The 14113-nt window shown below is 37.2% G+C and overlaps 1 protein-coding gene across 2 annotated transcripts in view; it reads left to right on the top strand.

Annotated features, from left to right (window-relative positions):
- The window catches only part of SGCD (sarcoglycan, delta (35kDa dystrophin-associated glycoprotein)), a 429759-nt gene that overhangs the window by 12087 nt on the left and 403559 nt on the right, over window positions 1–14113 (top strand). For both annotated transcript variants that reach the window (XM_011966718.1, XM_011966717.1), the window contains one exon: window positions 5705–5893. In XM_011966718.1, coding sequence (XP_011822108.1) covers window positions 5705–5893 — 189 coding nt within the window. The remainder of the gene's footprint in view (window positions 1–5704; window positions 5894–14113) is intronic.

The following is a 14113-nucleotide window of genomic DNA, read 5'->3' as shown; positions in this document are numbered from 1 at the left end:
ACTGGAGATGGCTGTATAGTCATCACAGAGTCACTGAGGTGTTGGTGGTGGCTGAAGTGGTAGAAGTTACACAGGGCCACACAGCCTCGAAGGAGGTTCTTCACAAGCCCAAGTCCGAGTCAACCCTTGAGATTGCTACGTTAAATTAATATCAAGCCTTGACTCTGTAATGCTATGCAATCCCAGGTAGGAACATTTGCAGTCTCAGGTAGGAACATTTGAATGCCTGAGACCATGAGGTTACAGCTCTCCAAAGTATGCTTTAGTAATAGGACCATTCAGAATGACCTTCTTGGAAAACTGTACATCTAAAATATTTGACAACTATTTAATTAATTAATGATTGTGGGCAATTATATTATATAACATTGTCTTGTCTTTTGGTAGTTTCTTCCTATCCAATGGTAAAACAACAGGAAGTTTTACTGTATTCATTCTTTGGGAAATATAATCCTCTTACATTTTGTGTGCAAGAAACAGATGATCCTTAAGTCAAATGGATTTGTTTATAAACAGGTCAGCACTGAAAATAGCCTTATGAAGGAGTAATGCTTTGGATTTAAGCCTGCTTAGCATTAGTATAATTGTATGTGTCTTTGGAAAAACAAAGTTGTATAAGTTTTTACTTCTTCTGATATAACTATTTACTGATTACTAGAGAATACACTTTACTGTTTAATGTTGGCTTGATTTTTATTCATTTATTCATTGAACAAATGTACATTCATTCATTCACTGAACAAATGTATTTGGCTAAAAAATACATTTGCTTTATTTCCTTTAAAACAAACATGACAATAAGGTGAATCACACAAATATTTGGATTTCACAGTTCAGGTAAAGTTTATCTTTATACTGTAGTGTACTATTGTGCAATAGCATTATATCTAAAAATACACACCATAACTTAAAAATACCTTACTGCTAAAAACAACTGGGATAAGAAAAAGCTAAAAATATTAGGAAGACAAACAAGTTAACAACATGAATATGTACTTATAATGAGAAAGGAAATTAAATTATTAATTTTTAAAAGACATCACAAAATCAGGAAGGATAATATTGCTAATTAACTGCTTCATATACTTTTTCTGTACTTTTTGGTTGTGTAGCCTTTAATTGTCTCTTCACATGACAATTATATGCCATCGTTACTTTCTGTATAGACAATGGAAAGATAATTATTTTTATGGCAATTTTGACAAAACTTTCAAAATACTGGTGGTTGTAATGTAGAATACACACAACTTTACACAGAGATATACATGGTATACATAACCTACAAACCCAAGTATTCTGGTTAATTTTATTTTCCATAATTCCCATACAAAATAAAACACATATGGAACATTTATGATTATGTATGCCAAATTCAATATATTCTTGACAGATCATTTGTTTTGATGAGGCATCAATGACAGTTGAATTCTACATTTGAAATTTTACATATCTGATGATTATCAAATATACTTTTGACTAGCTTCTGTCTTTTCTACTACCCATGTATTTCTGGTGCTGGCCGTTGTAGGTCATGTTTACATTGCATCGTGTCCTTTGGTCCTGTTCCTTCATGTCACCATGCTTGGTGAATTGGAGCTATGGGTGGAAGGAATTTTCCTAGAAGACATTCCTACACCAGGAGAGCTAGCAGTAATGTACCTCTACTGGGAAGTACTGCAAACCGTGTAAATATATTCTGCATTCAAACTATATGAACCACTAAGCCAGCTTCTTCTTAGATCTCCAAAATGCATGTAAATCCTCCAGAGCTAACATGAGGGGAAGCCAGAGTAGAAAAAGATAGAGTTTAGCGAATTGCAATTAAAACATCTTTTAAAATTTAATATCTTTAAACAATTTTCTATCTTTTGAAATTTTTAACTTAAATTGTATGACCATTGTCATGTTTTACTGGGGCCTCTCCTGGGGCCTTCAAAGGCCTGGGGCCTGCCCGAGTGAGGAATTAAAATTTTCACTTCAATTCCCTGGACAGTAAATTTGTTCCAGGAAGGAATAAGAAGAATGATAGATTGGAGATTGTCATTCGTCTTTGTTTTTATCTTTCAACATGTTTTAATTTTTGATTAGAAAAATGAATGTACTCAGCATGTCTAAATGTCCCTTTCTATGCAGGATTCTTTATAACAGATGTATCCATTACCATATGTTTGCATGGAAAGGCCTCCTATTATAATTATTTGTAGAAAAGTGTTCATCCCCTTCTCTGTTTCTTTCTTATGTATTTTAATGAGTAGAAGACTGGAGTATTCTGTTCCATGGGACTCATTAAAGGGGGTGTGGTAGAGATGACATGCAATAAGTCACTATACCATGCAGCAAAAGATCCAAGTTATAATCCCTGCTCAGCTTCTAATTTGCGGTATGACTTGAAAGGGAGCTGCTTCCTCCAGGTCTTGAGTTTCACAGCTGGTCAATTTTGTGTTGGACAAAATTAGTAGTTCCCAGGAACAAAGGATTCTGCAGAGATGCCTCAAGGGTAACCAGACCCTGCTTTAAGCAGAGGAACTCTGCTTTTCTTTTCTTTTTTTTTTTTTTTTTTTTTTTTTTTTTTTTTGCTATTTTACACGCTAGAGTTTCTTTCAAGACTTTGTCTTACAATGATAACCCTATGAAAAATTGAAAGCCATTATTTAGATGTCCCAAATGTTTAGAATCTCCTGGGAGATTTTTCACAATGTTTCACCCTGAGCTCCAGATTCTGATAATGGAGCTCAAAATCTGTACCATATTTGTTCAGTTTCTTTTGAGTTTTGATGCATAATTAGGGTTGAGTGGCATTATTCTAGACCAATGGCATGCAATCCTGTCTACTCTTAGAATTACCTGGGAAGCTTTAATAAATACTGATGCCTGGGTGCTACCTCTGTGATTGTTACTTAACCTGAGTACAGATGTGTGTTTTTTAAATTTTATTTACTTATTTATTTTTTGAGACAAAATCTTCACTCTGTTGCCCAGGCTGGAGTGCAGTGGTGCAATCTTGGCTCACTGCAACCTCTGCCTCCCAGATTGAAGCAATTCTCCCTGCCTCAGCCTCCTGAGTAGCTGGGATTTCAGGTGCCCGCCACCATGCCCAGCTAAGTTTTGTATTTTTAGTAGAAACGGAGTTTTACCATGTTGGCCAGGCTGGTCTCAAACTCCTGACCTCAGGCGATCCCCCTACCTTGGCCTCTCAAAGTGCTGGGATTACAGGTATGAGCAACCGTGCCCAGCTGAGTACAAATGTTTTTAACAGCTCCATCAGTAACTCTGATGTACGTCCAGGGCTGAGAACCCTTAGTTGAAAAATCACTGCATTCTGCCAAGTTCTACCAGTATGTGTATGAAAACAAGAAATCACAAGCATGCTATCTATACCTCCATCCTCTTATAAACATTTATTGAACATGTCGTTTCCATTTTATAACTATGTTTATGTAATGACACCATCGGTTGGGTTGAATGACAGAGAAAAGTCAACTGGCACAGTAGCAATATCACCAGCTTCTGCACACTTATTTGTAAAGAATTTCTCACTGTTTCTCTTGCCTATGAGAATTCCAGATTATTGTTCAAGACCTCACCCTGCCACAAATCCTTTAGCCCTGAACAAGCAGGTTAACTTCTCTAATCCTAATTTGGCTCATTCACAATTAGTTGATAAATATCAAAGGAAATTGCACACGTGATTCTAAGATTCTGTGATCATTTTCTTATTTCACAGAAGATGATTTGATGGAAAATAAAAATCTAATTTCTTTCAGGCTTATAAAGCATTCTTTTCACTTTTATTTGATCTTCATGTTTAAAAAGGCCAGTGATTGATGACTGTGTTGTGTTCCCATCTCCTTATAACACATCCCTGATCTGCAGAGGAATTATCAGAAGCTGAGATTTAAAACTGAGATCCTCTTACACCACAAAGCTCACTGCCTGGCTGAGAACCCAGTGCTTTGGGAGCCTGAAGTGAAAATTTGCAAGTATACAAACAAGAACCTGCCCATGGTATTTAGCTTGAACCTTTATATACCCCCAGACAGCAGCAGAGCTAGTAGCAGATGGGAAATCATTCATTGGGTCAACATTTATGCATTCTGTTTTCCATTCAATCATTCCACACAAATATTCCAACATGTACTCATACTAGGTACTGATTTCGGCGCTAGGGTATGTGTTTCGAAAGAGACAGATGCCGTGTAGGCCTTCATGGAGCATTTCAGTTAGCCATAAGGAAGAATTCACTCAGTTTTTCAAATGGAATTCCACTGATGCCTAACGGCCATGAGTTCTCTATGGGATTTTTAGATTTTATGTGTCCATTTTAATGATTATCTAAAAACCAAAAAATAATCATATTCTGAACCATCTGGAAGATATCCTAATAACCAAGGATGTGATTTTAGCGCCCTCATTTTGGTTTTCATTATGGCCACTTTGGCACCACATATTACTAATTTATTACTATTGGCTGAGAAGAAAATAAATGGAGTAGGTCTTATTTGTAGGGAATGCAGTGTGTTTACATGACAGCCAAATGTAGTAAAAATAAGGGCTGTACCATTATCTGAATGGAGACAGGCAGTGGGTTATCACATGGCTTATGACAGAGTAGAGATGCTGTGCTCAGGAGACCTTGTGCCAGAGCCCTTGGTACCACATTTATGTGATTTAGTTTAAGGCAAATCATCCTTTATAGTACTTTGTTATTTTCCAGTTTGAGTGATAGGTATTTTCTAGCTTCATTTATATTTAATTTTAAATTTTGTTTTGGTTTTAGAATTGGATAGAAGTGATATGTTTATCTACATTTGTGTTGGCACTTAATTAGTAATTCTAGGATAAAGATAATTTGTGTCAACAGCAGGGACTTGGGAAATCTTCCTTATTCTAAAGGGCATCAACATATTACTTTATAATATACTGACAAATATTTTTCTAATTTCTCTCTCTCTACTGTGCTTAGCATTTAACTAGTTCATCCTCTCATTAGCCTATGAACTAATGTTCACATTTTACTTGACTTTGACCCTCCTTTATGCTTCTTAAATAAGTTGCATAATGATCAGAATTGCCTACCTCAAAAAGACTAACTCAGTGGGTAGTTAGGTATTTACTAGACTATCACTTGTTGAAGATTCCCAAATCAAGTGGGATTCCAGCTGTGTGTCTGCAAGGACCCCTTTTGAATCGGAAATAGAGAAGCAGTCAAAGCTGCCACTGTTGCCACTGACTGGAAATACAGAATGATTGTATTCAAAATTTCTTAACCCCCCCAAATAAACTGCCTTAGTAATATTTTTATATTACTAAGGTGGACTGCTGGGGTTACCTTATTTTCTTGTCATTCTAAATTTTTCCTTCAGTTTGGTAGGTCTTTGAGCATCTCCACCACAAAGATGTTGGAATTCTGAGTTGGAATTTGGAAAACGGCCTCCTAGGAGTCCCTTTCTGCCCAGTATGTGTGTGGCTGTGGCTGTATCAGTGCACATCAGAAGTCATGGCTGTGTTAAATGAGAAGCCTCAAGCTAGCATCCAGAGAAGCCACTTCTGTCCAGAGGAAACAGATTTTTAGAGTTGTCGGAGGGTGTAAATGTAGACAGCAGCCAGCCATATCTCTTCATCGGTTGATTTTTTTTCCTTTATTTTTTTTCTCTTCTCTCAGCAGTTTAACGTGAGTGCTTCTCTCTTGCCTCATTTATTTCAGATGCCTCAGGAACAGTACACTCACCACCGGAGCACCATGCCCGGCTCCGAGGGGCCACAGGTGTACAAGGTGGGGATTTACGGCTGGCGGAAACGATGCCTGTATTTCTTTGTCCTGCTCCTCATGATTTTAATACTGGTGAACTTGGCCATGACCATCTGGATTCTCAAAGTCATGAACTTCACAATTGTAAGTAAAACCATCTAGGTTTGTTTAGCTCTCTTTGGGGAGGGGAAGCTTGGGGCAAGATGATGAAGGAATGTGGAAAAGTGATGTTATTACAGTAGGACTCAAAAGATCTGTAACCTCGTGTTTTGGTGAAAGAGCATTTCTGTTCAGATCAAATATGGGTATTGACTTCTATCTAATCTCAATTCTTCAGGGACTAGTAATCCAACTTAGAGATATTTCCCTCCTTTGGAATCTCCTGTGTGTTATCCCTCCATTTTAATAACAGTTTCTGTAGCCTGTAGCTTTCAAGCACTTTGATTAAATAATAAAGAAATAGAGAATAAATTCGAAGTATTAAGTTTTCACCAATTGTAGTGATTATAAAACGTTTTTTGGAGAGTTGAAACATTTGAGTAAAATTGTACTGTGAGCATTATCTATCTAAAAATTTTAACTATTTATGCTTGATTATCCATCACTCTGGTTAGTTACGAATATCCTCAGTTTTTCGGAGGATGATCCTCTTTGCCACTGGTCTGGGTAAGACAGAAATTAGAGGAATGTAGCTGTGGTTCATTTTTTTTTTTAAGAATTGAGGTTTATGTGTCTTCAGTAAAACTCTTGCTATTGGTGTTTGGGGTCCCTGTACGGACTGGACCTTTACTGTTGTAGTTCAAATGAAAAAATCCTGGAAAAATGACTTTTGGAGTTATTTAGAGGTTTTATACCTAGAAATTCTGATCTATACTAGCAATGTAAGTAGTCTTAACTCATTAATGAGGAAATACTGGGCAGCAGTCTGCTATATTGAGCATAACTTCCTTTCTTGTTCTGATGTCAAAAGTAAGTAATATAGATTGGCAATAAAAATAACTCCCAGGTCAGGCACATTGGCTCATGCCTAAATTCCAGCACTTTGGGAGACTGAATCAGGAGGATCACTTGAGGCCAGGAGTTCAAGATCAGTCTGGGAAACATAGCAAGACCTCATCTTTGCAACCAATCAACAAATAACAAACCAGAAAACAAACCACATCACAAACAAACAGGAAAACCCTCTTGTTTGGTAAATAAACATGACCTTTACAAAGTAACAGTAAAGTTTTCATGTGACAATCCCAAATATCATAGTGGATATTTGCGTTTTCTAAATTACAAAATCCATTTTTATCCTTGACAACCTATGCATAGTCACACTTTCTTGCCTTTGCTCATACATTTTATTCTGTTTAGAGTGCTTTTCTCTGTCTTCCCTGTCTGTTAAAACTGATCTTGATACACCTGTGGTTCCATTTATGTGTCTCTTATTATATTTACCACTCCAGATAATAATTTTTACATGTATTTCCCAGACAAACTGAACTTTGAGAAAGGCAAAGGCTGCGTCTTTTCTGTGTGTGGCTTTGTCCATCACTCATGCTAGGGTTTCTTGGTGCTTGACTTAATTAGGACTCTATAAACCAAGGTTACAGATATTGCTTCAGGCCTCAGAATGGCTCACTTTTTAGTATTTGTGGTAAGAGTTAGGAAACTATAAAAACAAAAAAATTACCTTGATGTTACAAATTTCTATCTTGAGGGGAGAAAATAATTCAATTCTTTCTAAAAACATTTTCTTTATATATGTATGTATTTTATGTATAGGCAGGGTCTCACTTTTTCACGGAGGTTGGAGGACAGTGGTACGATCATAGCTCACTGCAGCCATGGACTTCTGGGCTCAACCAATCCTCCCATCTCAATCTCCCAAGTAGCTAGAACTACAGACACACACCATCATGCTTGACTAATTTTTAAATTGTTTATAGAGATAGGTGTCTCACTATGTGGCCCAGGCTGGTCTCAAACTCCTGGCCTCAAGCAGTTCTCCTACCTCAGCCTCCTACAGTGCTGGGATTAGAAGCATGAGATATCACGCCCAGCTAAGAGTTCAGTTCTTTTAAAAAATGCAGAAAATCTTCTATATTGCAGTAGTAACTTTGGAAGATTATATGGTCAGTTTCCATGGGGTTGTAGGCATCCAAGGTAATAGTTCTAGAGTATTAGAGCACATTAGCTTCTGTTTCTGAGTTAGACTCAATCAATACTTCTCAACTTGGACTTTACTTTTTTTTTTTTTTTTTTTTTTGAGATGGAGTCTCACTCTGTTGCCCAGGTTAGAGTGCAGTGGCACGATCTCGGCTCACTGCCAGCTCCCCCTCCCGGGTTCATGCCATTCTCCTGCCTCAGCCTCCTCAGTAGCTGGGACTACAGGCGTCTGCCACCACGTCCAGCTAATTTTTTTTTTTTGTATTTTTAGTAGACATGGGGTTTCACCATGTTAGCCAGGATGGTCTTGATCTCCTGACCTCGTAATTTGCCTACCTTGGCCTCCCAAAGTGCTGGGATTACAGATGTGAACCACTGCGCCCGGCCTGGACTTTACTTTCTTTAAAGACAAGCAGAATTCAGAGAAATGTTTAAGCAAGAGAGCAAGATGTAATCAGATTTACATTCTAGAGAGCTTGCATAGGTGAGGAAGCAATAGAATGGGGAAAGTCTGTTAGAGCTGAAGGCTCTGGAGGATGCCCTGGGTCCATTCGGCCTTAAGTCCCAGTGACCACGATTGCCATCTGTCGATGTGCATGTTCTGCAATGTTCTTAATTTGTATTTCAAAAGCTTGTAAATTAGGAAAACTTCTCTGTTGTAATATTAAGGAGAATACTGAAGTTAGGACAGTAGCATGGACCTTGCATTTAAAGACATTTAAAAGATGACATTGATATACCTTGACTTCTGGTTGAATGTAGAGTTGAGGGATCAGAAGACATTTTGGAAGATTTCTGGTTTTAGGATGATGAGATGGCTGGGTAGTGGGGCCTAAAAAGCAAAATACAATTTATTACTTTTCCATGGAACTTGGCTAGTACTCACATAGACCTTTAGTCCCCTATTTGAAGCTTTTCTCTTAATCCCTTATTTTTGTGATTTTTACCAAGGGTGTCACGAATTTAATTTGTAGAACTTGTAAGATTTAGGGGTAGAGGAAGTGGAAAATATGAACTGAAACTTTGATAACTATGATATTATACAAATACAGCTTCTAGAGTGTGTTTTATCTGGAAAGCTTAATAGAAGCATATGTAAATGTATATTGAGCACCACTTATGTGACATTAAGGTAATAATCTATATGAAATCGGCTCTTTCCTGTAGTTAACTAAATTGATTGCAAAAGTTGAGAGTCCTTAAAGCTTTACCAAACCAAGTACTTACTGAGGTAAGAATAATGCTGTCATTAGCCGTAATTGGTGCTTTATAGCCGTAATGCATTTGAGCAAATAGAACTGAAGTGTTAGAAAATTGGTCTTGCCCTGCAAGTTAAAAGCATTATTTTCTATCAATCACAGTATAAAGGATATTCTTTTAGAATTATAATTCTCTTGCACAAATAATAATTTACTGACAGTGGAGATCATGGGGAAAAATGAGGTATTAAGCAATGTTATATTGGAGAAAGAGCGAAAAAAAAAAAATGAGATAGCAGTAAAGCAGTTTATGAAGAGATTTAAAAATTTGTGTAGGGGAAGTCCTAGCCAGAGCAATCAGGAAAGAGAAAGAAAGGGCATCCAAATTGGAAAAGAGGAAGTCAAACTGTCTCATTTGCTGATTACATGAGCATATACCTAGAAAACTCTAAAGACTCCTAGATCTGATAAACTAAATTCAGTAAAGTCTCAGGTTACAAAATCAGTGCATACAAATGAGCAGCACTGCTATATACCAACAATGGCCAAACTGAGAATCAAATCAAGCACTCGATCTCTTTCATAATAGCTACAAAAAATTTTAAATACCTAGGAATATACTTAAGGAGGTTAAAAGATCTCTACAAGGAGAAATACAAAACACTATTGAAAGAAATTGTGGAAAACACGAACAGATGGAATGGAAAACCATCCCATGCTCATGAATTGAATGACTCAGTATCATGAAAATGACCATAGTGCCCAAAGCAATCTACAGAGTCAATGTACTTCCTATCAGAATACCAACATCATTTGTTACAGAATTAGAAAAAACATTTCTGAAATTCATATGGAACCAAAAAGAGCCTAAATGGCCAAAGTAATTCTAAGCAAAAAGAACAAATCTGAAGGCATCACATTATCGGACTTCAAATTATACTGCAAGGATATAGTAACCAAAACAGCATAATACTGGTATAAAAGTAGACACATAGACCAATGGAACAGAAGAGAGAACCTAGAAATAAAGCCTAATATTTAAAATCAGCTGGTCTTTTACAATGCATACAAAAACATAAATTGGAGAAAGGACACTCTCATAAGTGATGCTGGGAAAATTGGATAGCTACACAAAGAAGAATGAAACTGGATCCCTTTCTCTCACTGTATTGAAAAAAATTAACTCAAAATGGATGAAAGACTTAATGACCTGAAAAATTCTAGAACATAAAAATTCTAGAAAGAAAAACCTAGGAAAAGCACTTCTGGATATTGACCTAGGCAAAGAATTTATGACCAAGACCCCAAAAATAAATGGAACAAAAACAAAAATAAATAAATGGAACCCAATTAAACTAAAAAGCTTCTGCACAGTAAAAGAAATAATGATCAGAATTGACAGATAACCTATGGAGTGTGAAAAAATATGTGCAAATTATGCATCTGATAAAATTACTAATATTCAGAATTGATAAGGAACTGTGAGCAAGAAAATAAAACAGGTGATCTCATTAAAAAGTGGGCAAATGGCATGAATAGACATTTCTCAAAAGAATTGATATAAATGGCTGAGAAACATATGAAAAAAATGTACAACAGATCTAATCAGGCAAATGCAAATTAAAACCACAATGAGATACCACCTTACCCCAACCAGAATGGCTATTATTAAAAAAAAAAAAAATAGATGTTGGTGTGGATGTGGTGAAGAAGAAATATTTATATACTGCCGATGGGAATGTAAATTAGTACAATCTCTATAGACAGCAGTTTGGAGATTTTTCAAAGGCATAAAAGTAGACCTACCATTCGATCCAATAATCTCACTGTTGGGTCGCTACCCAAAGGAAAAAAGTCATTATATCAAAAAGAGACCTGTGTATGTATATTTTTTGCAGCACATTTCACAACTGCAAAGATATGGAACCAACCAAAGTCCCCATCAACAGACAAGTGGATTAGGAAAATACAATATACATCACCATCAGCCATAAAAAAGAATGAAATAATGGCTTTTACAGCAAGTTGTATGGAACCAGAGGCCATTTTTCTAAGTGACGTGACTCAGGAATCAAAAATCTGATACCACATGTTCTATTTGATAAGTGGGAGCTAAGCTATGGGTATGCACAGGCATAGAGAGTGGTATAATGGACATTGGAGACTCAAGAGAGGGTGGGAGGGGGGTGATGAAGGATGAAAAACTACCTGTTGGGTAGAGTGTACACTACTCGGTGACAGGTGCACTAAAATTCCAGAGGTCACCACTATATTATTGATCCATGTAATCAAAAACCACTTGTACCTCTAAAGCTACTGAGGGACACACACACACACACACACACACACACACACACACGGAGACACAGGAAAGAGTGATTATTTTGTATGTTTGGGTTGTTCAACAATTTGAGATTTGGGAAAGCTCACACTGTAATCAAACCCCCTGTGTAATGACGAACTATAAGAATGATGTCATCTGTAAGTGTTTGTGAAAACTTGGTGATCTGTCCAAGACTGAAAATCTGGAATTCTACTTTTTTGTCAGTCTTGCATTCTGTACTGTCCCCAAGGATACATGCTGGAAGAGCCTTTCCAGTATAGCAATCTGGACAAGTATCTTACCAAGTTTTCTTTGTCTCAGAGGTAAATCAGAAGAAAAGTTATTTTGCTTTCCTCTGCTCTTAGCAGAAGATTCCAGTATCCATTACTGGCAGGAGATTGAGACTACATATTTCATTTTCCCCATACATTGGAGAGTGTGTGTTTTACCTACACTGTAAACACCCACAAATAGACCTTAGTTTATCACACATTGTGCTTATACAAAGGAGTTAATATTTATTAAATGTCTCTTCTGTGCTACTCACTGTACATGGCTCTTAAAATCTTTTAATTTTCATAACTCTACCAATTTAATATTGTTATCCTCACTGAAAACCCAACGCTCAGAAAAGTTGCGTGACTTGCTGAAAGACAGCTAGTAAGTGAAAATCTGGTGTTTGACTTCCTGTCTCAACCTTTACACTACACTGTATCTCCTCCTCCAAATTGCAATAATGATCTGGCTCTTCAACAGAATGCTGAAGATGGAAAAATAGCCTATTATCTTTGCCTACCTTGTGTCATAGGTCACTTTCATCTGAGGTACCCAGTGACGTTTTCTGTTTAGAGTAGTTCCCTGGTAGTTCTGAATGTTTGGTTTTTATCTAATTTCTCTTTGTTCTGTAGCTGAGGACCTTCTCCTTGCATTGTTTCCACTTTGTGTTTTGTCCATTTGTTGTGGTTAACATAAGCATTTAGTATAAACTTAATATCTATTCATAGATTGGTGAAGACCCAGTGAGTTAATTCATGTGAAGCATTTTTAGCAGAATCTGACACATAGGAAGACTCAGTGTTGACAACAGAAAGTCATGAGAGACACTTCAGGACAGAACAGTAGTTCAGGGCTCAAACTCTGGAGACAGATGTTCTAAGTACAAGTCTGGATTCTGCCTCTTACTCCGTGATTTTTGATACGTTTCTCAACCTCTCTGTGCTAATACCTACCTCATAAGATTGTTGCAAAGATTAGAGGAAGTGATAAATGCATTGTTTAGAGCTTGGCACATAGTAGCACTTTATAGAAGTGTTTGCTATCGTCATAGTCGTCGTCGTCGTCATCATCATCATCATCATCATTTATTACAGGCTTATTGTGTGCCAGGCACTATGCTGTTGCAGTTACAGTTTGCAAACATTATCTAACTTAATCATTTATCTAGGTTGCTACTATTTGGATACCAACTTTACAAGGGAGAGAGTGGCTCAGTAACTTGATCTGAGGTCACACGGCTTTATGACCGTGAATCAGAGTAGAGATTCAAACCCAAGCAGTCTGACTATGGATCCTGGTCTGTTAGCTAGTTTGTCATATTGTGGGGCATTGCACGATGCTCAGAGCATCAGAAACTGGATTCTCAGCCCTAACTGGCTATGAACTACATTGCCTTTCTCTTCTGGAACCCAGGATAGCACTAAATACGTTGGACTAGATGTCATCTCGGGTATCTTCCTGTTTGGACACTAATTTTTGTCATTTTATATTTCCCTAGGCTGTGTGAAGTCTCATTCTAATAGAGAGCTGTTAATTTTGCTAGTGCATTCTACCAGCCCAATCAAAATAACCTGGCCTCAAAGACCTTCCAAAATACTGTAGTATTGATCATGTAGACAATCATTTAGCACAAGTGGTTATTAAGTGGCAAAACTACAAAAGGCTTACGAGTCATCAATGGATGGCATGATATCTTATCCCGGTACCTGTAAAATTAGATGAAATAGGAACTTTAGGAGTTACCTCATCAGACATCCTTATTCTGTGGATGTTGGAACCAAAGTGGATAGCAAAGTTTCCTGACCCAACTTGACCACCCCAGCTACTCTGGAAACTTCTCTCAGTAGCAGGGATTATTCTCTATACATTGTTGTAGCCCTGTTCAGTGCCTGCTATTCAGTAGGCTTTCAACATGTGTTAACTGTAGATTGCCTTTTGCAGACCACACATATGAGATAATGGATGTCAAGTATCTGATCGTGCTGGTCACATGGTGGGACCTCAATAAGTGATAGCTACCTATACCCGTAGTTATATAGATCTCCTGATTTCTATTTTAGTTTCTATTCATTAATATTATAAAATCCAAACCATTGTCTTGTGATCATGTAAGAAATGAATTTCCATTTATTTCATAAAAACTCATACAGGACTAACTTTATAATGTTTTCACATGATGCGCATAAGATCCCGATGAGGTAAGCGCCGTTGTTACCCACACTTGACAGAGGAGGAAGCGGAGACTCCGAGAAGTGCAGTAACTTGCCCAAGGTCACACAGTCAGTGAATGATGAAACTGGGGTGGGTTGCAGGGAGTCTGGCTCTAGAGTCACTGCTCTTCTTCAGTACACAATGCTGCCCATTTTTCAAGGGCTATTTTTCATGAAGACAAATTGAATTTGTTCAGTGGAA

The sequence above is a fragment of the Mandrillus leucophaeus genome, unplaced genomic scaffold (genome assembly GCF_000951045.1).
Source record: "Mandrillus leucophaeus isolate KB7577 unplaced genomic scaffold, Mleu.le_1.0 Scaffold77, whole genome shotgun sequence".
Lineage (NCBI taxonomy): Eukaryota > Metazoa > Chordata > Mammalia > Primates > Cercopithecidae > Mandrillus > Mandrillus leucophaeus.
This window is presented reverse-complemented; position numbering and strand designations above follow the sequence as displayed.